This window comes from Syngnathus typhle, unplaced genomic scaffold, assembly GCF_033458585.1.
Source record: "Syngnathus typhle isolate RoL2023-S1 ecotype Sweden unplaced genomic scaffold, RoL_Styp_1.0 HiC_scaffold_41, whole genome shotgun sequence".
In the NCBI taxonomy this organism is placed as follows: domain Eukaryota; kingdom Metazoa; phylum Chordata; class Actinopteri; order Syngnathiformes; family Syngnathidae; genus Syngnathus; species Syngnathus typhle.
Window position 1 is genome coordinate 791,252 of NW_026871947.1, and position 25,986 is coordinate 817,237.

Genomic DNA, 25,986 nt, shown 5'->3' on the forward strand with positions numbered 1-25,986 from the left:
TATGCTTGCATTTGTTTATTGTTGACAAAAACGGGAAAGCTCAGTTTGACTATGACATCACAGAGCGGGAAGCTCTTTAGGCTCCTTTGGTGCTCCTGATCATCGTTTCCATCACCTTCCATTGATCGGCCGTGACCTGAGCAGGGCAGAAAAAGCAAAGCTAAAGCGAAGAAGAGCGAGAAGAGAAAAGGCGGAAAAGCTCCAACCGTGCGCAGCTCGTTGAATTCTCCCGCCATCATCACATACTCGCCACCATCAAAGCGAATCACCTGAAGGCAAACAATTGGGTTAAACTCTTGGCCGTCTTATGGGAAAAAGCGATGGTGCAACTCACCGCTCCGGACATCCAGCTGGCGTAGTCGCTGCACACGTACGATGCCAAGTTGGCCATTTCAGCAGCTCGGCCCAGTCGACCCGTCGGAATACGACTCAGCATTCCGGCTTCAAATTTCCCCGTAGGGTCCAAGCGGCTGAAGGCGCCCTTGAAGTATTATGAGCCTTATTACAAACATCACCACAGCAGCTCGACATGTGTAAAAAAAACAAAGAATGCATACACTACCTTGGTTCGGATGGGTCCAGGTTGGATGATGTTGAAGCGGAGCCCGTAGCGTCCCCACTCTCCTGCCAAAGACCTGATGGGACACCCGTCACTGTGGTGACCACCTTGACAAGGGGCCCAGCACTATGGCAGATTGACAAGGTGCCGGTCGGCGTGGCGACCCCATTGTCAAGACGCCGGTGATCCTAGTGGCCAGCTCGCCGAGGCGGCGATCATAGCAGGGACCCCATGGATGAGGTTCCGGACATCAGTGCTTGTCGCGGATGCGTGACTCACTTGTAGAGCGCCTCGACCCCGGCCTTAGCGGCAGCGCTGGGAACCACAAAGCCGGAACCCGACTCAGCGTAGATGGTGGTGACGGCCAGGAAGGCAGCACCTGACAGACACATGACTGCAAGTGAGCCAGTGACGCCTGATCTTAGCTGCCCCGGCACTTTGGCACCCTATGACCTTTCTGGCTGCGGACCAGTCTCTTCCCCAGCTCCAGCGTGACGAACGCAGTGCCATTCAGGACGATGTCACTGATGCTCTTCCAAGCGTTGGCCGACAGATTTTCCGACGGACACACAAAGTTTCCCGCCGCGTTGTTGATGATCACCTGCGCGCACAACTGTGATGTCATCCGACAAGCTGACTTCCCCTTTGCCATGACACGCCTGTCAGTCTGCATCCACTGATGATGGTGACAACAAAGGCCATCGCACGATACAAGGCGCCAGGCGAGAAGCGTGGCTGACGAGTTGTCTGATTGGTTCATTTCATCGCCAGGAAAACTGATATCGCTTTATCCACAAATGGCGGATGCATCTCAGCTTAACTTCATCGCATAGGAAACATGTCGGATCTGCACGCTAGGTGTGTGCGGTTGCACTCTTACATCAGGCAAGCCTGTCAGACTTTCCACATGTTCCATACAACACGTGACAGCCTGAGGATCTCTGACATCAAGCTGGACCACATGGACCTGAAAGATCAAGGCAAGACCACACCGGTGAATCAGGCGGGCTGAGACCAAGACCAGCATATTGTGCCTTTTCTTTGATCTTCCACCTTGTTTCCAGTCCGACTGCTGATCTCATCCGCCGTCTGCTGCAGAACCTCCAACTTCCTGTACCATAAACATTTCACATTAGCCTCAGCTCGCACATATGGCCAGACACCAAAACTTGAAGATAGACGCTGTCTCCAAACTCAAGCATGAACTCCCACCCCATATCTGACCATGACACCCTAGATCGAATTCCTACTTAGGAACTACGCTGGGGTATGACCTGCTAGCGATGATGCACTGCGCCCCCAGGTGAGAAAGCGTGGTGGTCATGGCGCGCCCCAGTCCGGTCCCGCCCCCCGTGATGAAGGCCACTCGGTCCTGAAAGGTTCCAGGCGGCAGCATGGCCGCCTCCAGCGGTGGGAAGAAGTGCGACTGAGGAAGCGGCGGCTGCTGAGCAACGGCCGGCGAGCTGTGGAAACACGACTGGCAAGGCACCACGCGGTCACGTCATGTGTGGACCAACGCTTGATGAGACGGATGCAAAGTGCTTCACATTTTAGCCTTTTATAACCTTCGGGTAATTTCTCAGGATCCTTTAATGAATTTTTTTGTATTTACTTTTATTAAAGTGCATTCCACTGGCATTTTCAAGGTTGAATTTATGCAACCCAAATGTTTGGAATAAATGTGTCAGATTTGCGGCTCTTTGGCTGGTTTCATGCGGCTCTTTTACGTTCATATCAACATTTGTGTTTATTTTTCGTGCGTATTTGTTTCGCTTGAGTTCAACATGGTATTTGGTCAAACGCGCATGCGCGTGAGGTGAAATCCCGCAAAGGAGGAGGGACAAACAGAGCAATTGGTTTTGCTGGCTTTTTAATGAATGGCGACTGTGACTACGGGGGGCCCATTAGGTCCAGAAAAGCTGACAAGACGCTTGCCACAATGGCAAGGAAATGCACAGCTAAACGAATATATGACGATGAACACAGGACGTTTTTAACAGGGTTAAAGTTGTTTTTTGTTGAACGCTATGGCAAGCCATTCTGCCTGACGGCATTGGCGCATTTAAAAGCTTCATATGGTCAGCGCCACTTCAGCTCACTTCATGCCAATATCGATAAGGACTTTGCAAAAGGGACTGAATTTCGCAAGCACAAGTTTGGAGACTTTGAAAAGTCAGGCAGAAAAATAGGTACAGTTTTTCATAAAAATTACGAAGCACTCAGAGATTGTCACACTTGCATTGTTTCAACTGGCTTGGAACATTGCACGGGCTAAAAAGCCATACAATGAAGTGGAGTTCGTTAAAATATGCCTCAGTGACGTTATTGAAATCTTGTCTCCTGAAAACGACAAACTAAAACGAATGGTCTGTCCCGCCACACATAGTAAGTGAAAAAACTTATATTTTTGTTTGTGGAATTTGTTGAACTGAGGGTTTGTCTGTGTGAGACAATGCACAACAATGTTCATTGTTGAAAATGTGGTCTTTGGTCTGTGGTTTTAGTACTGTAGGAGTCAATTTGTCATTATCATGTTGGTGCGTGACATAATAATGTCACACAATAAATTTGGCTGAGCAGAGGGGTCTGTGTGTGTGCGTGCGTGCATGCATGCGTGTGTGCGTGCGTGTGGGGGGGGTGTTCATGTGTGCTCATGTGTATGATGTGGCTCTTTGCGATGACAAAGTAAAAAATGTGGCTCTTAGTCTCTGACTGGTTGGCCACCCCTGATCTAAACACTAGCATGGTCAACTCGGGACTTCGAGCTTTCTGCGTTAGACTGTTAAATTTCTAGTTTGTCCCACATTTGAACTAAGAAGACGGTGTAAAATAAATGCCCGAAATTCAAATGTACCTGGCAAAGTAGTATAACAAAATTTTTAGAACGCAAAGAGTGCAGTTTTTTCATATCGATTGGTCATCTCAAAAATTGTCTTGACTAATGTTTTAAACGAGCCCAACCGTCTAGACCAGGGATGGGCCAACTACGGCCCGCGGGCCACATCCGGCCGACGGGACCGTTTAATCCGGCCCGCCAACCCTGAATAAATTGGATTATTAAACTTTTTTTTTGGTCATTTTGCCTGCGCATTTACTACCGGAAGCCGTGTCAAGAAGCTCGGTGCACACTCACAAGTGCGTGTACGTACTCAGTAGTACGGACATGGCGCACTCGCGCTCTATTTGTATCAGTCCCGAATTTAGAGCGTGAGCTGTGACGACAGCATTCTTGTAATTACAGTTTTACGCTAAAGCCACCCACAAACCTTCCCCTGGAATCCTTCTATTATGAGTCGTCCAAGGAAAAGTAAGGTGGACACAGTGCCGAGTGTTTAGAAAAGAGTGGCCAATTTGGCTCGACGTACGCGACGTGACGTTCAGCCACATCAACATCAACCCGTCACAGATCAAGGTAAACGGACAGACACCTCGGATCTCTCCTAAGAATTGGCACAACAAATTTTACTCCAGACTATGACGCACTAGCAAAAAAGGGAGACCAACAACACTGTTCCCACTGAAAATGAAGGGGAGGCTCTCAAGTTTGTTGTAAAAAAAATGCATTTTGAATATGATTTGTACACATTGAAACTAGCGACCATTCTCATTTTAAAACAATGCAGGATGCTCAAGGACATTGATGCACCACCTGTTTGCGACTAATCTTAACCTGTAAAGTTCTTAAGGCTTACTTTAAGAAAGTGTTTCCCGTTTCCTCACCTCTGTTACCAGGTGTTTGCGAGTTAAAACTCTGCTCTGATTTTCAAATACCCCTCACCGTGTTGCCGTTTTGATTACTTTATTTGGATGTATGCTTTCACCGATTCTTCAAGATGATATATTTGGTCAGAATGTTTGCCGTTTGATGTAATCTCATAAGATAAACATCTTTCATTAGTCTGACCTGCAGGCACTGAAGTGATGGAGACTGTTATTCATAATAACAGTGTCGTATTTTATGAGAATCACTGATAGCAGTTTTTTAGTGATTTTTTTTTTTTTTAATGCTGTTAATAAATGCATTTGTTTTCAAAAAACTTGTTTGGAATATCCATGCTTTACTACCTACTAAAGGCCAAAATCTTTTATGCAATGACCTTTACAAGTCGCTTATATTACTTGACACAAACACTACGTCCATCTGCTCCTGGTTCGGCCCTCCAAATTTAGAACCCAGTTAGGCCCGCGAGTCAAACGGTTTGCCCACCCCTGGTCTAGACTAAACATGACATTGATATTCACAAAAGACAGAAAATATCAAACAACTTTTGCGTGCAGTTCCACTGAAAGTCAGGCTCACCGCCATGAAAGTTTGAAAAGTTTTCCGTCCAAGAACCAACGCCGCCATGTTGCCAAAATCTTCCGAATCTGAACTTTGTTCAGGACGTAAACGCGCACCTTTTCAAAAGAAAGTGTTGAGAAAAAAATAAAGTAATACTAAAAAGTAAAGGAATAAATAAAGTCAACAGCAAAGAAAGCCGACATGCCATCGTATTGTCGCAGTCTCGTTGCGTGAAGGACTGAAACGCGACGTGAACGCCGCGCTACGACTCTTGTTTTGGCGTGACACCAGTCAGGTCCGTCACTTCCGGTATCTCTCGGAGCGTGAGACGTGAAAGATAATTTGATCGACTAATGAACCTTCATCTTGTGTGATAGGCACCTCTTCTGCTATGGAAGGTTCACACTCAGAACCAAAACTCATTTTGATTTTCAGCGGTAAACGGAAGTCAGGGAAAGATTACGTCACGAATGTCATCCTCGATCGGTAAAGCCCACCTCGCTTAAAAAAAGAAAGTCCACCTCGCTTCCTCCGTTGATCACGTTTTGATACGCTCATTAATCGTCTGTTGTGCTGCAGTTTAGGAGAGGACGTCTGTGGCGTCGTTCGTCTTTCTGCGCCCCTCAAAGAAGCATATGCTCAGGTCAGTGACGTCACACGCACCCACGAATTTCTTGGGGGAAGAAGCAAATGCCAGCGAACATTCAACGACGACACTTACCGTTTTTTTCCATGTATAATGCGCAAAATGTAACTAATTTATTGTCCTAAAATACCGGTGTCCAAACTACGGCCCGCGGGCCAACTGCGGCCCGCAGTCCAGTTTTTATTGGCCCGCAGAAAATTCTGCAAACATAATTGAATATGGCCTGCACAACAAGCTTGAGCTCAACTCTTCGCACTTATCAGTTTCCACACTAGATGGAGCCCACCACACAAAGCGTTTGACGTCCCATCAGCAGACCAGGGAAGAGGAGCGAACGTTTGACGTCCCATTAGCAACCCCCAAGGAAGTGAAGCGAAAAATAATATTGGCCCCCGGGCCCCTTCACGTTACTAAATCTGGCCCTCCTTGCAAAAAGTTTGGACATCCCTGTCCTAAAATCTGGGGTGCGCATTATACATGGGTACAATTTATTTTTTTTCTTCTTTTTTTTTTTTTTTTTATATAGCAAGACACGTCAGCTGTATAAACAGCGAGAGTTCAATTCTCTACCTAAATGCGTATTACAGGTAATATCTTATTTCACAACACTTTGCCTTGTTCCTTTCTTTCCTACAAACACAATGCTCTCATATCAGACGCTTGCTCGATCACCTGCTCGTTTGCTGTCACAATGTACCCTACACAAATCCGAAACATTTCTTCGCTATCGAGTTTGCTACCGCATGCGCAGTGATACTGACCGGCAGAATAACATCCGGTTGTTCCCAAAGATGATGTTTTTTCTGAAATCATTTTACGTTTACGGACTTAAGTAGGAGTCAAAATTTGGGTGCGTATTATACATGGGTACAGGCTTTTTTCCAGCATCGACATGCCATTTTTAGGGTGCGTATTATACATGGGGGCGCATTATACATGAAAAAAACCGGTAAATCGCAAACAGGATTTCTCTTATAAAAACGACGCAATGGAATAATAAACCCCAAATTTAACAATAATCCAAGTCCACTTTTCGAAAAAACTATACGGATCTTTGACGTAAATATTCGGGGCGGTAATGTAACTTATTGATGGAGCGCTGAGAGAAAAAACAGAGCTGCAAAGAAAGTGCTGTACTTGGAGTAAAAACTGGCTTAAAATCAAAGACAGTCAAAACGATATATTAATCAACTAAAGAGACACAAGAAATAGGCTACAATCAAACAATCAATGACGTGTCAAAAGCTGAAGATCTCATTTGACACGTCATAACAGTCATCCACACATGCGTACACGTCGCACGTCTTGAGCGTTCCCCTTCAAGTTGGCTCAACTTGCGTACTGTGACCCAACATCTTGGTCTCCCAACGGAAAGGCCTGTTCAGCACACGCTCGTGTGAATGTGTGCTCGTCATTGTCACGGTGTCGAACGCGCATGTGCAGGAACACGGACTGGACGCCAAGCAACTATCGAGTTCCGGCCCTTACAAGGAGCTCTATCGGGTAGACATGATCAGCTGGGGCGAAGCTCAGAGACGGCGAGATCCCGGATTTTTCTGCCGGCTGGCGACAAGAGGAGCGCACCAGCCCGTTTGGGTACGTTCCTCCGCGACCTCGGATGTAGCCGTGGCAACCGGCGAGCGCTGCCCTACTCTGTGATTGCTCAGGTGGTGAGTGACGCACGGCGGATGTCGGACCTTTGCTGGTTTTGGGCCAAATTCCCTCAACAGACTCGCTGTGTGCGTGTGGAAAGTCGAGAAGAAACGCGCAGGCGTAGGGGGTGGATCTTCACCCCAGGTACGACGGTCCAGGCCCCGTTTAGGTGCCTGCCCTCTTTTCCATCTTAATTTGGTGTGTGCGTGCGCTCGACAGGCGTGGATGACGCAGAGTCTGAGTGCGGGTTGGACAGTGGGGTGGACTTCCATTGGACCATCACAAATGAGGCCGACGCCCCCTCATTAGATGACCAGTTGCGGCCAATCCTCGCACTGGCGGCGGAGGCGACCCGTCACTGATCGATCAAAACCAGCCAAGCCGCATTCAACAAAGCCTTATGACTCGGCTGATCATAACTGAATTACCCACCAGGGATCAATACAGTATCTATCTATCTTTATCTCTCTCGACGACACACTTGACAAATTAGACCGCCTGGAAGGAATGTTTTCCACAGAACGAAACCAATGTTTACATCTGAGATGTAATTGCTAGAACTCGCTATTTTGGCCAAGGCCATCAAAGGCCTATTGTTTGAAAACAATACCAGTTTTGAAACAAAATTAATTGGTTAATATTTGCCATTTTTCACGTCCTGAGTGTTGTTAGTCACCTAAATGTTGAACAGAGGCTGTGATTTACCAAAGTCAAATTCCTTGTTTGGCACGCTCAAACATGGCGAGTAAAAAACTCTTGAATCTTTCAAAATCATTGATGTGCCTCTTCGCGACTAATCCCCGTTCACAATTTTGTTGGTTATGCCGTAGCAAACACTTGAGTCATCTGTTTGTTCAACATATTAGACTCTAACCCGTGTTCTACGATCAATACCTAAAGCCCCACAGTCCCCCTCCTACTCATGATTAATACCTAAAGTCCCACCCTCCTCCTGCTCGCGATCAATACTTAAAGCTCTAGATGTGTATTTGCAAGGTCACAAGCTTGCTTGTGTTTGATTCCTGTTGGCAAATCCCCCGTGCTGGTGGTAACCGACACGGACGTCAACTGTTTGTGTTTGTAGGTACAAACTGGCCAAATCATGTCTGTTCTATTTGGTGCCGATACTTAACCTCTCAATAAAGATGGCGAACAAATGACATAGTGCTTTTATTTCAGAGAAAAAGGCTGTCTTGACATCATCACAGCATAAAACCATGTGACAACTGATCAGGTAGGCATCTTTGACCTCTGATTGGCCTCTTGACTTTATGCTGTGATGATGTCACACATTGACATCACAGCCTAAATGAGCGACAGCCGCTGCGGAACGCAGTGGTGTGACTGACCTATAATTGGCCCCATAGAATTGGCAGAAAAGCCTGATTGGCTGCTCCCTTCCAAGCACATGTCCACAAAGCGACCAAGAAATAAAGCGCGTGTTCTGTTATTGATCCCACTGACGAAGGTGAAAGGATGAGGAACGTTCAGCAGGCATTGAGCTCCTCCATGGTCCGGTTGAGCGTGGCGTGCAGCTCTAGGTTGGCCGTCTTTGCCACCACCAGCGATTCTGCAAACACGCAAGGACGGATCGGTCAGCGTTGCGCGGCTTTGGGGTCGTCAGCCCACCGGGGGCGCGCCGCACCTTCCAGATCGTCCACTGTTCTCTCCAGCTTGGCCACCATGCGCTCGGCAGAATCGGCCCTGTTGTCCGCCTGAACGTGCCGTGAAGAGGAAGCAGCGTGAGTGCTGCGTGAGCGTCGATGCCCTCAGCCTAACCCAAACCAGGGACAGCTCAAGAGCATGTCTCACCTCCATCAGTTTACTCCTGAGGCTGCTGATCTCCAGCTCGCTGCGCTCCTCCTGCATAGAGAACTACAAGAACAAACAGCGAGATGAAACACGCTGAGCCAGAGCAGGTCTCACGGCCCATCTCTCACCTTCTCGGCCTGAGACTCAAAACTCTTGGAACTGGCTACCAGACTCTTCAGCTCCTCCTCCAAGGCGCGAGTTTTGCTGTGGGGCCGAGGTCACAAACACAGTGGGGAAAAGCACAGGCCGAGGTTTGAGTTGGACGAGGCGGTCGACTACCGGTTGGTTCAGGTGACCTTTACCAATTGGCCCAAACGCCTCGGCTGATAGCATTACCGCTAACCACGAGGGGAAATACAGGGTGCACACTGTGTGATTGTGTGTGTGTGTCTGTGCGTGCGTGCGGTAACCTCTCAGCTAGCTCAGCTCGGGCTTCGGCACGCTCCAGCTCCTGCTCCCCCATCACCAGTTTGCGAGCCACCTGTCAATCAAACATCAGCTCAGCAAACAAGCCACACGATACAATAAATGTGTATACCTGGAACAAGCAACTCAAAAAGCTCAATGTATTGATGCAGTGCGCTGTCATCCAGCGTATCCCGCAGAAGCCACTAGATGGCATTGCACGACACGACACCGTCCAAAATGGCTGTTATTGCGTATTATTGACGCCAAAGCGTTTCCTCGTCCAGTGATGCAAATGGCAGTGCTCCATTCTTCACTCCCAGAAATTAAAGTATTGCTGTATTTTCTGGGCTTGCCCTGCTCATTTGAGCTAAAAGCATGTTTGGCGACGATGACATTGTAAGCAATGGAGACCTTTTTCCATATGGACATTTCATATCCCAATAACAAGATCCATCCTCTTGATATCTTTTTCCCAATCTACCACCAATTTTTTTGGTGGCGGTATAAGGAAAACGACTTGTCGCATCCCCTCAAGTGACTGCGGTGCATTGGTGACACATGCTGTCGTCATTGATCCCGCAAATTGGTGATCGGGCTATTCTTCAGGTCGACAAGTCATCTTGTTAGTTTGTCTGACCCTTTGCTTTTCCTCTTAAAAGTGCTTCGTCACTTGCCATTTGCATGTCCGTGACGCCCACGCGTGCGGTCATTGTAATTGGCGTCATCCATGATGTCGATAAAAAAACCAAACACCACGCTGAAGCAGTTCCTAAGCGGCGCTAGAGGCAGAGTCCAAAGGTCAGGGCCCAATTTAGCCAAAACACTACGCGATGCAAAACTGACTTTCACAGCAGCACAGCGGGATGCTCGAGCACCTTGCGGCCGATGCTTGATAGTGTTTCCGACACGGCATAGTTAGGTCTGGAAGCTCGCTTACTGAGGCGTTGGTCGCTGCCTAATACTAGTAGGGCAAAGCAACAGAATCAATAATGGTCAGCTAACATTAAAGTATTACAAAGCACACAAAAGAAAATGACAGGATTCTCTCCGCAGCGGCAAAGAAATCAAACAATTGGAACAATAGAAGGTTATTTGGTACAAGCCACATAAATTGAATGGCCCTAACCCTAACCATTGCAAGTTGACATTGAACCCTCACCGGCAGGTGTAGTGCGAGGCACCCATCTGGTAAACATTGCAATTAAAATATACATGTATTCACCACCATCACAAATTGTTTTACATGAATACCTGAATAATTGTTACTTGATAATTCCGATTACAATATTGATCAAAATGTCTGCCTACCGCTCGTCTGCGCCTTTACTACCGGAAGCCGTGTCAGAAAGCACGGTGCACACTCACAAGTGCGTGTACTCAGTAGTACGGACATGGCGCACTCAGGCTCTATTTGTATCAGTGCCGAATTTAGAGTGTCGGCTGCGACGACAGCATTCCTGTAATTCGCGCGCTGAGCTTTCAGATACAGTTTTACGCTAAAGCCACCCACAAACCTTCCCCTGGAATCCTTCCATTAAAATGAGTCGCCCAAGGAAAAGGAAGGTGGACACTGAGTGCCGAGTGGCCAATTTGGCTCGGCGTACGCGACGTTCAGCCACATGAACATCAACATCAACCAGTCACAGCTCTAGGTAAACGGACCAACACCTCGGATCTCTCCTAAGAATGGCCACAACAAATTTACTCCAGACTATGACGCACTAGCAAAAAAGGGACACCAACAACACTGCTCCCACTGAAAATGAAGGGGAGGCTCTCAAGTTTGTTGTAAAAAAAAAAATGCATTTTGAACATGACTTGTACAAATAGCAGTGATTGAAACTAGCGACCGTTCTCATTTTCAAACAATGCAGGATGCTCAAGGACATTGATGCACCACCTGTTTGCGACTAATCTTAACCTGTAAAGTTCTTAAGGCTTACTTTAAGGAAGTGCTTCCCTTTTCCTCACCTCTGTTACCAGGTGTTTGTGAGTTAAAACTCTGCTCTGATTTTCAAATACCCGTCACAGTGTTGCCGTTTTGATTACTTTATTTGGATGTATGCTTTCACCGATTCTTCAAGATGATATATTTGGTCAGAATGTTTGCCGTTTGATGTGTTCTCATAAGATAAACATCTTTCATTAATCTGACCTGCAGGCACTGAAGTGACGGAGACTGTTATTCAAAATAAGAGTGTCGTATTTTATGAGAATCAATAATAGCAGTTTTTTAGTGATTTTTTAAAAAAATTTTAAATGCTGTTAATAAATGCATTTGTTTTCAAAAAACGTTTTTTTGGATATCCATGCTTTACTCCCTACTAAAGGCCAACACCTTTTATGCAATGACCTTTACAGGTCGTTTATATTACTTCACACAAACACTACATCCATCCGCTCCTGGTTCGCCCCTCCGGTCCAAATTTAGAACCCAGTTCGGCTCGCAAGTCAAAAAGTTTGCCCACCCCTGCCCCAGACGGTGAGACTTGGCCCCCACCTTTCCTCTACACCAGTGCTTCTCAAATAGGGGGCGCGGTGCTATTCCTGGGGGGGCGCGTGTGACCCTGGGGAACAGGCTTTTTTTTTGGCAGTACTAGAATAAAGTGTAATTGCGAATCTTCACAGCAGGGGGCAGTGGCGCTCTCATTGTTACTTCTGTGACGTTTGCGACAGTGCAACATTTTACGACTTACAAGACAAGTTAGGATAGTCACGGTGGGGAAGGGGGGGCGCGAATAGTTTTCTTCTTGCTAGGGGGGGGCGTAACAGAAAATAATTGAGAAACACTGCTCTACACGCACACTGACCACTGGTTAACCACAAGGCTGCATGCTGAACCCTCTCTACTGTCTTTATACCCATGACTGTAGTCCGGCCCACGGCAACAACATGATTGTACAATTTGCTGATGACACCACAGTGGTCGGGCTGATCTTGAATGGTGACGAGATAGCCTAGGGAGGAGGTCCAGAAGCTCACCAACTGGTGCTCTGGAAATAACCTGGCTCTGAACACCAAGAAAACAAAGGAGATCATTGTGGACTTCAGAAGGAGAAAATGAGATCCCCCCCCCCCCTATGCATCAACAGCGAGATTGTGGAGAGGGTCCACGACATCAGAGTCCTGGGAGTCCAGATCTCTGATGACCTCTACTGGACACACAACACCTAGCTGTCATCAAGAAGGCTCAGCAGCATCTACACTTCTTAAGAGTCCTCAGGAAGAGCAGCATGGATCGGAAGCTTCTGCTCGCCTTCTACCATTCCTCCATTGAGAGCCTGCTGACGTACTGCCTCACCACCTGGTATGGGAGCTGCACTGCTGCAAATAGAGGGAGGCTACAGAGGACAGTCAAAGCAGCGCAAAGGATCATCGGCTGCCCTCTCCCCTCCCTGACGGACATATACAACACCCGGTGCGTCAGCAGAGCTCACAACATCATCAAAGACAACACACATCCCGTATCCCAGCTGTTTGAACTGCTTCCTTCTGGGAGGCGCTACAGAGGCATTCAAACAAGGACTACCAGACTGAAAAACAGTTTCTACCCAAGAGCCATCACCGCTCTGAACTCAGAGAAAACACTCCTTTAAAAACTACATGCAATAACTATTTACTATTTATTATTTACTTTTTGTACAAACCTCATTCATGTTAATACATCGAACATACTGTAAATAAGATTTTTTAACCTTCATTCTTAAACTAATAGCTATACTGTAAATAAGATCTTTCTTTTTTATTCTCAGACTTATTTTTATACTTTTTTAAAATTTCTATGTTTGCACTAGAAAGGGAGCAGCTATCCGAATTTCATTGTACAACTAAGATGTAAAATGACAAAGGGCATTCTATTCTAAAATAGTCGTGATGATCATTTACTGTAATTGTCTAGTCCAGGGGTGGCCAACCAGTCAGAGACTAAGAGCCACATTTTTACTTTGTACCGCAAAGAGCCCCCCCCCGAAGCGAACACGCAGCGTTTAACGTCCCATTAACCCCCCCGAAGCGAACACGCAGCGTTTGAGTCCCATTAACAACCCCCCCCCCACCCCCCCCGAAGCGAACACGCAGCGTTTGACGTCCCATTAGCACCCCCCCATGAAGCCGCGGGTTGGCCACCACTGGTCTAGTCCTACTGTGTGTGTGCGCACGTGTGTATGTGTCTATATATTGCGTACATACTTCCTCATATTTGCGGTCAGCCTCCTCAGCAATAATTTGAGCTTGCTTGAGTTCAACGGCCAAACGTTCCATCTTCTCCTCATCCTTCATGGCTCGAGTCTCAATTACGCGAATCCCTCTGGGAACACCGTCATCATCATCATCGTGATCGCCATCAACATCGCCATCACTCGAATGGGCGCTGACCTCTCACTCTCGTCGGCCACCTTCTCCAGCTTGTCCAGCTTTTCAATGGCAGAAGTGAGCTGCTCATGTGTCTGATCCAGGTTGTCCTCTGTCATCTGAAGACGCCGACTGAGCGATGCCACTTCCGCCTCTGCCTGCACGTCAAATGACAGCCAATCAGCACACGCAATGGTCAAGGTCACAGTTGTGCATGCTTTAACCTCATCGCGAGCCCTCTTCTCCTCCTCCAGTTGTCTTTGCAGCACTTCTGCTCGTTCTTCAGCTTCTTCCGCTTGCCCCTGAAGAACTTTGATCTTCTTCTTCACTGCCTCAATGCTGCTTACTCCACTCATGTTCTTGTTCTATCAAGGAAATAGCAATAAGTTACTTTTTGTGTGAATGACAATGAGAAGGGAACAACACATGTAGTTAATTAATTTCTTAAGGCGGCAAAATCAATTATATGGCTTCATGAAAAAGGATCACAAACATTCCCACTGACGCTTAAGTGTAGTGGAGCAGGTTCGGGCGGATCCAGGCGTGTCGTGTTCTTGTGACGTCACAAGACGAACGTGTCATGACGCGTTCACTGTCCTCGTTCTCTCATTAGTAGTAGGTAAAAAAGTCGCAAACTTGGCGACAAACGATAGCTGCCGAGTTACTGGATGGCACCATGCTAGCTCGCTCCTGAACCAAAAAGAGGACCACCGGCCCTCACGGTCTCATTGGCCTGTTAGCATCAAACGTACACGCATGTGTAGTAGTGTGTGTGCGTATGCGCGTGCTTCACACGACATGTTACCTGGACGAGTCGTCAAACGATAGTAGCTAACAGACTAGCTGATAGCAGGCGAAATGCGAATGACGGAAGCACAACTTCCTCTCAGTCTCCAGCTAGAAGGTGTGCAGATCACCTGTGTCTCGATTTTGGCGTAGATTGCGGTTTGGGTGTTGCTTTAGGTTGCGCTCAGCTCGACTCGACTCCCGTATTCAACCAACTCCCAACCTGGAACTCCGCCTTTTTCCGCGTTTTTGCGAACAGGAAGTGACGCAGGAAGACGACCCTCGCCAACTTTGGTCAATAAAATATAATAAAATAGATGAATGACTTGTGTAGTTATATGTATAGACTATTGTATAGTCCTTTATTGTCGTAGTTTGTATTTCGTAAACACTGCCCCAAATATTCAAGAATGAGAGCATGCAGCAGTAATGACAAGCTTATTTGATTTACAGCACAAGTAATGTACATGTTCTTTAAACGTTTTTCTAAAATAAAAAAAACACAACAACAAAGAGTTATCCTGAGGATTACAAAGAAAAAATTGGACCATAACAAATTAAGAGCAGCCCGGATTTCCCTTGAAATGGAAGTGCTTCAAAATGTCTCCAAGACGAATGTCTGCCCTCTATTTTGAAATCACCTTCTCGCTCGCATGCTAAGAGTTTCCTACTTTGCTTTCGTCAGCCATTAAAAATCAGATGCAAGGTTTCAGTCTTTTCTATTCTAGGCAAATAAATAGTCTTGAGGATTTTGGCCAAAGGCATTGTGGCTAGTGTAGTAGACAAGTCTCTGAGTGAGCTTTACGCACATCACCAGCCCTACCCACTCCTATGTGCTTCCTGTTTCAAGTTATTAGACAGCATTGTTGGGAAAAGTCCATCTGGAGCAGACAATGACGTCTTTGTGTGCTGACTCTATTATATTTGCCAGTGAGATCACAGTAGGACATTAACTGGGTTCAGCTCCACACTCGCTCTCCTCTGGGATGTCCTGTAAGTCTGAAAGGTCAGAGGTCATTGTTAGCCATAACATGTATTAGCCATAAACTACAACATCCAGCACATCACCACTCACCAAGAGGATATGAAAGGATGACATCAAAATGAAATTGTAAACTTAAAATGCTGTAGAATTTGTGCATTTACTGTATTTTGTGATGAGCAGCTTGAAGAGTAAATAATGTAAAGTTGTTTTGTTCATCCGTGTTGTCCGATTATGTGAAGCCTACCCCTGACGTATTTCCAGTCATCCTTCCCCATGCACTTCGTATTACAAGTTATGCATGCACAGCAGCTCCTCTTTGATAAAAACGTCATAGCATTAGAAGCACACGAAACCTGCTACTCCAGCTCAGTGGACCACGCATGCAGACTTTTTGCGTTCAGCGGGCGGCCAGTAAAGTTTGGGTCGGCCAAGATTTGTCCAGCGCTGTAGCACATGTCTTCAATGATGCTCTCACGCAAACATGTTTTTGGAATGCGGAAGAAGGGCAGAGACTACCCATGGAAAAGCCACAAACGTGAACCACGGCCAGCCTTGGCCAAGTGGTTAATAGCGTCACCTGCCACCGGGGCCACTGGTTCAAGATGCACTACCCCCCCGAGCCCTTTGAGAGGCCATCCTGACTCCAAACATGGATTCTAGTATACAACACGCACTACGAACAGAGCTTGTCAGCAATAGTAGCAATCTAAGAGGGCCTCACTCCGACTTCAGCCGCGAGGGACAATTTGTACAACAACACACATACATTCAGAGGACCGGGCCAACGTGCTTTCCGTAGTCCCGTATGTGCCCTTCGCGCTCTATACCGGCGACTGACCTCTGGGGCTGTCAGATCGAGGAGAAATCTTCACGACCTGTTGGTCTTGCTTATCCTCACTGGCTTCCTGAAGGCCGTCTAATTGGTCAAGCGGGTCGTGAGTGGCCAAAGGAGCGAGGGGGTGGAGTTCCAACTCTCGACTCCCCCGCCTCTTCCTCGCCTGGTCAAAGTGCAAAGCAGAAATTAGTCGTGGGAGGAAAGGCGTAGGACACATCAATGTATCAACCCAAGGCCACTTCATTAGGAACACGATTGAAAAAAAGAGGCCCCACCTATTTTGGCTCACTGCTCGCCATGCATACTGCCATCTGCACTTGCCTTTTCAGCATTGTTTTGAACCTCTTTGGTCCCGAGTCCAGGATAATTTCATTGATTTCCAATTTTCTCTATTTTCTCAAGTAATTAAACTCACTTCATTCATCCCAAACAAAATTACATACACTGTATCTACTGTTTTGATACTGTTGGATGTCGCCTGGTAGGTGGAAAAGACATTTTCTGCTGCGAAAAGTCATGTTTGATTGGCCATTACATCAGCCATGTTGCGACTCAAATAGCGCTTGCTAATTAAAACATGAGGCAGCGGCCCGCATCACACTCGAGTGGCGTCGCTCGTTCCTTACCGACTCTGCCTTGACAATGTCGGTCAGGTCTCCGTTGCTCCTCCTCCTGCCAGCCGACTGCGCCTCCTGCTTGCTTAGCCCCTCCTCTCGAGACCGCAGCCGTTTCACTTCGTCCTGCAGAAGCTCCACTTGCCGTCTCAGCAGCGCCGCCTTGCCGCCGTCCAGACACAAGTCCCACGACATCGAGCGGCTGAGGAGAGGTCCTGAGGCGGGCTTGGGGGTGGCGTCAGTCCGGACAAACAGCTCCACCGCCGAGTCCTGGCGAATGACAGCAGCCTGGGGGCGGAGTCAAAGAGTGAACCAAGAGGAAGCCAGGCGGGCCAGACCACGGTAACGACCCCTGACCTGAAGAGCGTGAAGCTGTGCGCTCACGCTGACCAGACGCTCACGCACTTCCTGCAGAAAGTATACGATTAGCGCGGACGCAGACGCGCTCGGCACACGCGTGACGGGAGGCTCACCTCCTTCAACACAGCTTCCTGCAGCTGGTTCCCATTTGTGTCCTGCAGCAAGAACGAGCAGGTGACGAAGACTGTACGTAGTCTTGGCCAATGTGTAAAAAGCTCCATAGCAAGCATTAGAGTATTTCAGGAAACAATTGAATTGCGATTTTCTGACTGATCATGCAATTTGGATTCTATTCACCAACCTCCCCCCCACCCAAAATCAAGCTTCGAAAGTCACGATTGACAAATATGGCAAAATAATGACATCATATATAACCTTTGCCCACCAAAGCGCCCGGTTTCATCCATTTGAATGGTGCCTGCTTGACAGCCGGTCAACTTACTTTTGAAGCGTTGAGCTCGAGAGAAGTGTTGAGTGTCGCAGGTTCACCGTCTGATGCAAACACAACAACAGGTGAAGATGAAGTATTATTCTTACTCTGGAAGTGTTGAGGACAGCGGCCCCTCACTGCTCAATTCCTGGTTGCAGTTGGCGAGCGACGCTTTGATGATGCTGCATCCTGCCAGCAGATGGCTCAGTTTGTCCACTGTAAAAAGGGGTTACAGTCCATCATCCTTTCCAGCAGACCAGCGACAAACGACTTTGGTCTTCACCTTCACAGATGGCGCCTGCGAGCAGCGGGCCGGCGAGAGGCACGTGAGCAACGTCCGCTCGGAACAGCTTCCTGTTGTTGGACAACCTGGAAGGTGCGCAGCCAACATCTGGCGCTCCTTCCCCTGCTCCGCTTTTTCCCGTCGCCTCGGCCAGCTCCGAAAACAAAGTCACACGCTCCTGGAGTAGCTCCAAAACCTCACGATCCTTCTGCAAGATGTCCGCTGACCAACAAGCGCACCGTCAAGACAATGATAATGAGCGAGTGCAAGTAAGGCGCCGCTACCTTTAAGTCGTCGCAGTAGAGCTTTGTCTTCCGTTTCAATTAGAGGCAATTCTTCCCTGGAAGGGCAACTGCGCATGCACACAAAGACACACACGCACAGGCAGAAGATGTGGACAGACAACGTGAATGTACGTACGTCATCAGTGCAGTGGTGCAGTGTGCATGTGTGGACTGAATACAACAGGAAGGCCCTGCAGCGCATAGTGAACACAGCTGTTAGGATCATTGGTGCTTCACTCCCCTCCCTGAAGGACATTTACACCTCCCACCTCACCCGCAAGGCGACCACAATTGTGAGTGATGCGAGTCACCCCGCTCACACTTTGTTTGATCTACTGCCCTCTGGGAAGAGGTACAGAAGCCTGCGCTCCTGCACCACCAACAGCTTCATGTTCCAGACTTAGGATCCTGAACTCTCTCCCCCCTCGGCTGCACAACGTCCTGCCTTTTGAGCCACGATGGTTGCCTTGCACTACTCCACTTGCACTACTCCACTTGTACTTTTGCGCTATTATACTGACTGTCTGCTGTATGCACAATTGCACCGTTTCAACCAAGTTGCTCTTATTTATTCATTGTATGTGCCTTCTTATTTTTACTTTTTGTATTTTTTATTTGAATGTTTTGTTTGTCTGTGGACCAATTGGGTGTAATATGGCTTGTCTCCACCGTGGGATAGAGGAAAGGCAATTTCAATCTCTTTGTATGTCTTGAAATGTGAGAAAATTGACTTAAACTTTGATGGTATTAACTGTCGTCGCACATGGAATAGGAACAGTCGTCCCTCGTCAAATCCCGGCTTACTTTTCATGCTCTCAATGAATCCCAAATGTTTCATTCATTTTCATATACTTCATATAAATTTCTATGGCAGATTTCTTGCTACATGGCAGGATTACGTTACTGCAGACTCACACAGTAATGAGTGCCAAAAAGGTGTGCCCGAGACAGACACATTTGGCATCATTTTACACCTAACGACAGACAGTGTCAACTGTAAATGTTCAAGATGGCTAGATACTTACTTTCATGCATCGTACTACCGCAAATTAGATGCGATGGTAATCCCTCCACAGGTGGTCATGGATACCCACCCATCGCTTTATTGTTCAAACGGTGACAAAATCAAACACACAGTCCCTTCATACACAAGTCGCCTTGGCCATAAAACGCGCACTTGGGCAAACCTGAGCTATCAACGTTCACCGACTGCCTGCCACGTCACTTGCCAGGCCAAGCCCTGCCTTTTAAAGGCATGCCTATTCAAGGACCCAGATGCGACAGATTACAACATGAGAATGGCAATCCCAAATGGACAGAAAGAATACCTTTGCCTCACCATTGATGAATTGGACGGGTTTGTGGAAAAAATAAATTTCTATGCACTCATTTGTACAATTCATGAGATGGTGGCTTGGATTCTAAAAATATTCCATGGACCCAGCCCGACAAGTTAGTTTGTAAGAGTACGGGTACGGTTAATGAGAGTGTCGTAAAATAAAAAACTACTAAATACCCCTTCATAAATCTAAGGTCGCTTTGATCAGGATTTGACGCTACTGATTTCCCGTGCCAACTATCCAAGGGGGAGATTGGACGATACCGATTCTGATCATGTGCATGAGCCACACATTCTCAAATTGCACAACAGCTCCGCACGACCGCAGGTTTGTTTGCTTTGTGGCGTGGTCGTGCAGTGTTCAGCAAAGGGATGAGTGGACGCTACATTGCACACAGGCTGCGGCAGTTTTTTGTGGTAGGCAATGAACAGCATTGACCAACATAGGCCGACTTATCCACAGAAATGGAGCGATCGAAGCACCGCTAAATAAAGGGTGTTGACGGTTGCATTCCAAATCCCGCCCATCCATTTTCAACACCGCTTATCCTGTTCAGGGTTGCGGCGGGTGCCGGAGCCTATACCGGCAGACATTGGACCAAAGGCAGACTCCACCCCAAACTGGTCGCCGGTCGGTCGCTGGGCACATATTGAGATGAACAACCAGCCACAGCCGCACACATGACACCACTGAACGGAAATCAATTCCTCACTGCCGGCGTAGGGCGAGCATACCCCAACACCACTTAGCGTTCCCCGCCATAAATTACCAACATGCGCATGCGGCGGTACTAAGTTACGCAGCTGCGCTACCCGAGCCAGGCAATGGCAGCTCACCTGAGCGAGGCCTGCTGTATTAGGTTCATCCAAGTGCGTCGGTCATCTTTGGAAGAGGCATGTAGCTCATACATCTCCGGGGGTGTGGAGTCACTGATTAGGTACATCCCTCGCTCCTGATTGGCTATGTCTCTGACAATGAGCTTGGTCAGAGAAACCACCGGAGACTTGTCCTGTCACGCACACAACACGCACATTGTAGCCGCAGCGGGCAGGCGATGAATCCCTAAGGGTCACCAGCAAGAACTTACAAAGGACGCAAAGGTGAACTTCTGGTCCTTTTCCTGGAGAAAAACCAAGATGTCCGACATCAACAGGACGTGCACATCTGGAAATACAAATAAGATGAAGTCATCCTATTGCCTAAGCGCCGGCTGGCCGGCCAGTTCGCATCTCCCGCCTGGTACCTTTCATCCTGGAGCCTTGGACTCTCCAAAGGAGCATTCCTTCATGAAGGAGCTTTCTTCGCAGAAGCTCCCCTCCTCGGAACACACCTCCGCCACGCACCTCCGCTTGAGCCCGGGGGTCTAGACGAGCTTGTACTTCCTGCAGCCTTCTGCTACGGTCCAGCTCCAGAACCTCCTTATTCACCGAGACGATCAGGTCCTTGAGGAGGACCAAGGCTCGGTCGAGAGCTTGCGCCTCCTCCTCGTTGCCTAGCGGGAGGGAGGTCAGGATATGGTGAGCGGTCGACAGCGGCGACCTTGATGAGCAACCCGCAACCGGGGACTCCCCCTTTGCCATTTTAACCTTGAAGATTCACACGTTAACATTATCTTTGGGGGACTGGCGAACTGACTGCTTTGGTGCTCCAATTAATGGTACATACATACTCTTTCTTTTCAATGGATAGCGCAAAGGCCTTTCACAAGCCTGATGATGGAGCCTTCGCTTCCCAGGCTGTGCCTTTCCAAGTCTTGCCATATACTGTGTCCAGCTATTTAATAATAATAATAGTAAATAATAATAATTCATTAAATTTGTATAGCGCTTTTCAAAAACCCAAAGACGCTTACAGGGAACAAGGCAAAGACATACAGAGGAGGAGGGGGACCAGTTATGGGTAGGGGAGGTCAAAGGCTTGAGAAAAGTGGTAGGTTTTTAGAGGGGACTTAAATATGGGGAGTGTGGGTGAGTCACAGACAGACTGAGGGGGAGAGTTCAGAGTCGGGGTGCTGTGCAGGAGAAGGCTCTGTCACCGAAGGATTTGAGTTTAGATTTGGGGACTGTCAGACGTGAAGTATTGGAGGATCGGAGGGGACGGTTGGGGGCGGTAGGGGATAAGGAGGTCGGATAGGTAAGTGGGAACCAGGTGGTGAAGGGCTTTGAAGGTGAAGAGGAGTATCTTGAAGATGATACGCTCCTTGATGGGGAACCAGTGAAGAGAGTGGAGAACAGGGGTGATGTGTTTGCAGGACCGGGTGTGGGTAAGGAGGCGTTTTGGACTAGTTGAAGTCTATAGAGTGAGTGAGCACTGAGAAAGGAGTTGCAGTAGTCAAGCCGGGATGAGATGAAGGCGTGGATGAGGGATTCCGCGGCAGGGAGAAAGAGGCAGTGTCGGATTTTGGCCATGCATCGGAGGTGGAAGTAGGAGGTCTTAACAACTGAGCTAACATGAGGGTGGAAGGACAGTGTAGGGTCAAAAATAACACCAAGGTTGCGTGCCAGAGGGGCGGGAGTGATGGTTGAGGAGTCAATGGTGAGTTAAGTTAAACTTAAGTTAAAGTCCCAATGATCGTCACACACACACATCTGGGTGTGGTGAAATTTGTCCTCTGCATTTAACCCAGTGCTTCTCAATTATTTTCTGTTACGCCCCCCCCTAGCAAGAAGAAAACTATTTGCGCCCCCCCCCTGCCCACCGTGACTATCCTAACTTGTCTTGTAAGTCGTAAAATGTTGCACTGTCGCAAACGTGACAGAAGTAACAATGAGAGCGCCACTGCCCCCTGCTGTAGTAAACACGCAATTACACTTTATTCTAGTGCTGCCAAAAAAAAAAAGCCTGTTCCCCAGGGTCACACGCGCCCCACCAGGAATAGCACCGCGCCCCCCAAGGGGGGCGCGCCCCACTATTTGAGAAGCACTGATTTAACCCATCCCCGTGTGATTTTGATCCATCCCCTGGCGGAGAGGGGAGCAGTGAGCAGCAGCGGTGCCGCGCTCGGGAATCATTTGGTGCTCTAACCCCCCAATTCCAACCCTTAATGCTGAGTGCCAAGCAGGGAGGCAATGGGTCCCATTTTTATAGTCTTTGGTATGACCCAGCCGGGGTTTGAACCTGAAGATGGTGTGAGTGTGATTGATCCAGTTTTATTGAGGGAGGATTTAGTGTCCATGAGGAGGAGCTCTGTTTTGTCACTGTTGAGTTTGAGAAAGTTGTGGGTCAGCCATGTTTTTATTGTAGAGATGCAGGTTTCAAGGTGGGCGAGGGGAGGGAATTGGGTTGGTGTCGTGCGTCTATAGATCTGGGTGTCATCAGCGTAGCAGTGGAAGTCCAGATTGAGTTTGCGGATGACATTACCAAGGGGAAAGAGATAACAGATGAATAGCAGGGGGCCAAGAAGTGAGCCTTGGGGGACCCCCTGTGTAACTGGGGAGAGGATGGATGTGTGGCCGGAGAGAGAGATGAACTGGTTTCTGTTGGCGAGATAGGAGGTGAGCCAGTCGAGTGCAGTGCCCTCAACACCTACCGTTTTTTTCCATGTATAATGCGCCCCCATGTATAATACGCACCCTAAAAATGGCATGTTGATGCTGGAAAAACGCCTGTACCCATGTATAATACGCACCCAAATTTTGACTCCTACTTAAGTCCGTAAACGTAAAATTATTTCAGAAAAAAGATCATCTTTGGGAACAACCGGATGTTATTCTGCCGGTCAGTATCACTGCGCATGCGCTAGCAAACTCAATAGCGAAGAAATGCTTTGGGTTTGTGTAGGGTACATTGTGACAGCAAACGAGCAGGTGATCGAGCAAGCGTCTGATACGAGAGCATTGTGTTCGTATGGAGCGCGTTTGAAGTGAACAGCAGAGAAGAAAGCGCATCTGTAATGGCGGCCTCCGTATCATATCCGGATTAAAAAATAATAATAATAAAACTTTTTTTTTTTGTACCCATGTATAATGCGCACCCCAGATTTTAGGACACTAAATTAGTTACATTTTGCGCAATATACATGGAAAAAAACGGTAGTTGGCGCAGCCTTTGAAGGAGAATGAAGTGGTTCACAGTGTCAAAGGCTGCGCTAAGGTCGAGTAGTAACAGGATGTTGAGGGCACTAGAGTCTGCAGAAATGAGGAGATTGTTGGTGACTGTTTTGGTCCTGTGAAGTGGGCGGAATCCGGACTGGAAGGGTTGATAGAGGTTGTTGGACTGGAGATAAGTGTGGAGTTGGGCGGGGACAATGCGTTCGAAGGTTTGGAAAGAAATGAAAGGTTGGAGATGGGACGGTAGTTGGAGAGGTTGATTGGGTCCAAGGTGGACTTTTTGAGGATGGGGGTGATGGCTGCAAGCTTATAGACAGTGGGAAAGTGGCCAAGGGATAGAGACTGATTAAAAAGGGTGGTGAGGTGAGGGAGGAGGACAAAGAGGCAGGCCTTAGTTAAGGTTGTTGGAAGGGGGTCGAGAGAGCAGGTGGTTGTCTTAGATGCGCTGATGATGTCTAGGATGGTGGAGGAGTCGACAAGGGAGAAGGAAGTGAGAGAGGGGAAGGGCGGGGGGTCAGGAAGGGGGGCAGGAGAGCAGAGGAGGTGGGGGAGGAGTTATTGATGGTGGCAGTCAGAGAACTGTTGATTTGGGCAATTTTGTTGTTAAAGTTGACAAGGAAGGAGTTACAGAGGGCGGGTGAGGAGGATGGGTTGATGGCCGGTGGCTAGAGCAATTTGTTGATGGTGAAGAACAGTATGCGGGGGTTCCAGTTGGTGTCATTAATGAGAGATGAGAAGTAAGCAGATTTGGGAGCAAGAAGAGCATCACGGTAGGAGGAGATGTATTGTTTGAAGGTTTCAGCATGGACAGTGAGGTTCTTTTGTAGAGGCGTTCAAGTTGACAGCCAGTTTGTTTCATGGAGCGGAGTTCCGGGGTGTACCAAGGGGCAGCGTTAGTGACTGTAACAGCATGGTGGCGAAGTCATCAGCGGAGGAAGGGGTGAGGTCGGAGGGAAGGGCAGAGGATAAGAGCTGGCAAAGCGTGATTGGGTTTACAGTCTTGATGTCGCAGTAGGAGATGGTGCGTTTTGTGGAATTATGAGGCGAGGGTAGAGGGGCGGAGAAGAGGATGCAGAGATGATCTGACAGTGGGAAGGCAAGAGGACGGGGGTTGGATGTGAGTGGAAAGGAGGAGCATACTATATCCAGGGTGTGACCTTTGGTGTGGGGGAAAAAGCGAGATATTCAAAGGAAGAAATAGATGGGAGGTTGAGGTTCAATTCAGTGATGGTAGGGACTGCTCATTGACGACAGCAATGCCACCCCCTCGCCTAGAGAGGCGGGGTTTGAGACGATGTAGCTGTAGTTGGACGGAGTGGCTTGGTTGAGAGCAAACAAATCCAGGGGCTGTTGCCATGTTTCACAGAGAAGGAGCAGATCCAAGTTATTGTCCAATAGTAGTTTAAAAATAACTGGTGATTTGTTGGAGAGGGAATGACAGTTCAGCAGCGCGAAGGAGATGGATGGAGGAGCGTGGGGGGAGGGGGAGCGGAGGTTGTTGAGGTTGGCAGTACGGGAGATGGGGTGTAATGAGAGGTAGTCCAGAAAGAGGGGATGGGTGAGCTATCAAGGAAATGTCGGTTCAAAGATAGTCCAGCACTACGGTGGATGTAGCAGCGACGGCAAAGGATCCCAGCCTTGCTGGCAGCTGAGGCAGCAGCAGCAGGGAGATGTTGATTATTGAGACGATGAAGATCAGCAGCACTGTAGACAAATGGGCGAGAAGTTGGTGGAATAGGTGCCCAGAGTAGCACAAGTGATAGTTCATGGAAGAGATGAGAAGTGACAGCAGTTGGGAATAATCCAGATAAAATGCTAGAAGTGGCTAGTAGCTGGTTAGCTAGAAGTTGGTAGGCAGTGAAATGCATGGAAGCAGCAGTGGACCAAGTAGTGATGTTGGTGCACTTAGTGGCGGTGTTGGTCGATCCCGACTGTACCCACACAAACGGCAAGCCCCAGTGAGTCATGGCGGCACACAGCTGAGCCACGACCGGCGAGCTCGCAGCGAGCGGGTGCTCCCCCCGAGGACGCCTGCCAAGTGGCCAGACAGTTGGGTCAAAGCTGTTTGCCGAGCCAAGAGCGAGCAACCACAGACTCAGAGCCGGGAGGCAGGAGAGTCCCGTGGTGGTTGGCTAGCTGGCTAACGTAGCTCGGAGTCCGAGGTAGCGGGCAGAGCTGCAGAGATACGCGGTGGACAGGGGACAAAACAAGAAAAGTAAAAGAAGAAACAGGTACACTTAAAACGGGAAACACAAAACAAATAGCGGACAAACAAGTAGCGGACACAGTTCGGGACAGAAGCGGCAGTCA

The 25,986-nt window shown here is 48.2% G+C and overlaps 4 protein-coding genes across 9 annotated transcripts in view; 1 reads left to right on the forward strand and 3 right to left on the reverse strand.

Moving 5' to 3' along the window:
- Positions 1–5,449, reverse strand: LOC133147301 (2,4-dienoyl-CoA reductase [(3E)-enoyl-CoA-producing], mitochondrial-like). 3 transcript variants are annotated; one of them, XM_061271295.1, is made up of 11 exons: positions 5,047–5,171; positions 4,860–4,957; positions 1,834–2,036; positions 1,613–1,670; positions 1,440–1,526; positions 1,013–1,160; positions 839–938; positions 563–635; positions 335–481; positions 207–269; positions 1–136 (listed from the first exon to the last, which is right to left on the reverse strand). In XM_061271295.1, exons 2-11 carry the CDS (start codon positions 4,905–4,907, stop codon positions 77–79), a joined length of 987 nt encoding a protein of 328 aa, XP_061127279.1. In that variant the 5' UTR covers positions 4,908–4,957; positions 5,047–5,171; the 3' UTR covers positions 1–76. The 3 variants fall into 3 exon arrangements, with proteins under 3 accessions (XP_061127279.1, XP_061127281.1, XP_061127282.1); XM_061271297.1 differs by lacking the exons at positions 4,860–4,957; positions 5,047–5,171 and adding an exon at positions 5,339–5,449; XM_061271298.1 differs by lacking the exon at positions 1,834–2,036 and having other exon boundaries at positions 5,047–5,177.
- Positions 5,192–8,300, forward strand: LOC133147303 (phosphomevalonate kinase-like). Its single transcript, XM_061271301.1, has 5 exons — positions 5,192–5,327; positions 5,421–5,484; positions 6,931–7,083; positions 7,155–7,284; positions 7,360–8,300. Exons 1-5 carry the CDS (start codon positions 5,233–5,235, stop codon positions 7,500–7,502), a joined length of 585 nt encoding a protein of 194 aa, XP_061127285.1. The 5' UTR covers positions 5,192–5,232; the 3' UTR covers positions 7,503–8,300.
- On the reverse strand, positions 8,296–14,769 carry LOC133147302 (tropomyosin alpha-4 chain-like). Of its 2 annotated transcripts, none has more exons than XM_061271300.1 (9): positions 14,628–14,769; positions 13,935–14,075; positions 13,735–13,868; positions 13,549–13,666; positions 9,363–9,433; positions 9,081–9,156; positions 8,953–9,015; positions 8,786–8,855; positions 8,296–8,710 (listed from the first exon to the last, which is right to left on the reverse strand). In XM_061271300.1, the coding sequence occupies exons 2-9, from the start codon at positions 14,064–14,066 to the stop codon at positions 8,628–8,630; spliced, it is 747 nt and encodes a 248-aa protein (XP_061127284.1). In that variant the 5' UTR covers positions 14,067–14,075; positions 14,628–14,769; the 3' UTR covers positions 8,296–8,627. The 2 variants fall into 2 exon arrangements, with proteins under 2 accessions (XP_061127284.1, XP_061127283.1); XM_061271299.1 differs by having other exon boundaries at positions 14,516–14,720.
- Positions 14,516–25,986, reverse strand: part of LOC133147300 (rho guanine nucleotide exchange factor 2-like) — a 23,393-nt gene continuing 11,922 nt past the window's right edge. For 2 of the 3 annotated variants that reach the window (XM_061271294.1, XM_061271292.1), the window contains 12 exons: positions 20,871–21,119; positions 20,715–20,791; positions 20,464–20,636; positions 18,288–18,355; positions 18,004–18,225; positions 17,859–17,936; positions 17,733–17,782; positions 17,404–17,445; positions 17,288–17,338; positions 16,943–17,218; positions 16,320–16,479; positions 14,516–15,495 (listed from right to left, as the gene is read on the reverse strand). In XM_061271294.1, coding sequence (XP_061127278.1) covers positions 15,446–15,495; positions 16,320–16,479; positions 16,943–17,218; positions 17,288–17,338; positions 17,404–17,445; positions 17,733–17,782; positions 17,859–17,936; positions 18,004–18,225; positions 18,288–18,355; positions 20,464–20,636; positions 20,715–20,791; positions 20,871–21,119 — 1,496 coding nt within the window. In that variant the 3' untranslated portion in view covers positions 14,516–15,445. The remainder of the gene's footprint in view (positions 15,496–16,319; positions 16,480–16,942; positions 17,219–17,287; positions 17,339–17,403; positions 17,446–17,732; positions 17,783–17,858; positions 17,937–18,003; positions 18,226–18,287; positions 18,356–20,463; positions 20,637–20,714; positions 20,792–20,870; positions 21,120–25,986) is intronic. The other variant, XM_061271293.1, reaches the window with a different exon arrangement.

Excerpts from the sequence above, each read along its gene's own strand:
- LOC133147301 (XM_061271295.1), bottom strand. The coding sequence starts at position 4,907 with ATGGCGGCGTTGGTTCTTGGACGGAAAACTTTTCAAACTTTCATGGCG. Across the intron at positions 1,671-1,833 it reads CAGTGCATCATCGCTAGCAG|GAAGTTGGAGGTTCTGCAGC; the intron begins GTCATACCCCAG and ends TTTATGGTACAG. Across the intron at positions 939-1,012 it reads ACTGGTCCGCAGCCAGAAAG|GTGCTGCCTTCCTGGCCGTC; the intron begins GTCATAGGGTGC and ends TGTGTCTGTCAG.
- LOC133147302 (XM_061271300.1), bottom strand. The coding sequence starts at position 14,066 with ATGAGTGGAGTAAGCAGCATTGAGGCAGTGAAGAAGAAGATCAAAGTT. Across the intron at positions 13,667-13,734 it reads GTGGCCGACGAGAGTGAGAG|AGGGATTCGCGTAATTGAGA; the intron begins GTCAGCGCCCAT and ends CGGTGTTCCCAG. Across the intron at positions 8,711-8,785 it reads AACAGTGGACGATCTGGAAG|AATCGCTGGTGGTGGCAAAG; the intron begins GTGCGGCGCGCC and ends GCGTGTTTGCAG.
- LOC133147303 (XM_061271301.1), top strand. The coding sequence starts at position 5,233 with ATGGAAGGTTCACACTCAGAACCAAAACTCATTTTGATTTTCAGCGGT. Across the intron at positions 5,485-6,930 it reads TCAAAGAAGCATATGCTCAG|GAACACGGACTGGACGCCAA; the intron begins GTCAGTGACGTC and ends GCGCATGTGCAG. Across the intron at positions 7,285-7,359 it reads GGGGTGGATCTTCACCCCAG|GCGTGGATGACGCAGAGTCT; the intron begins GTACGACGGTCC and ends TGCGCTCGACAG.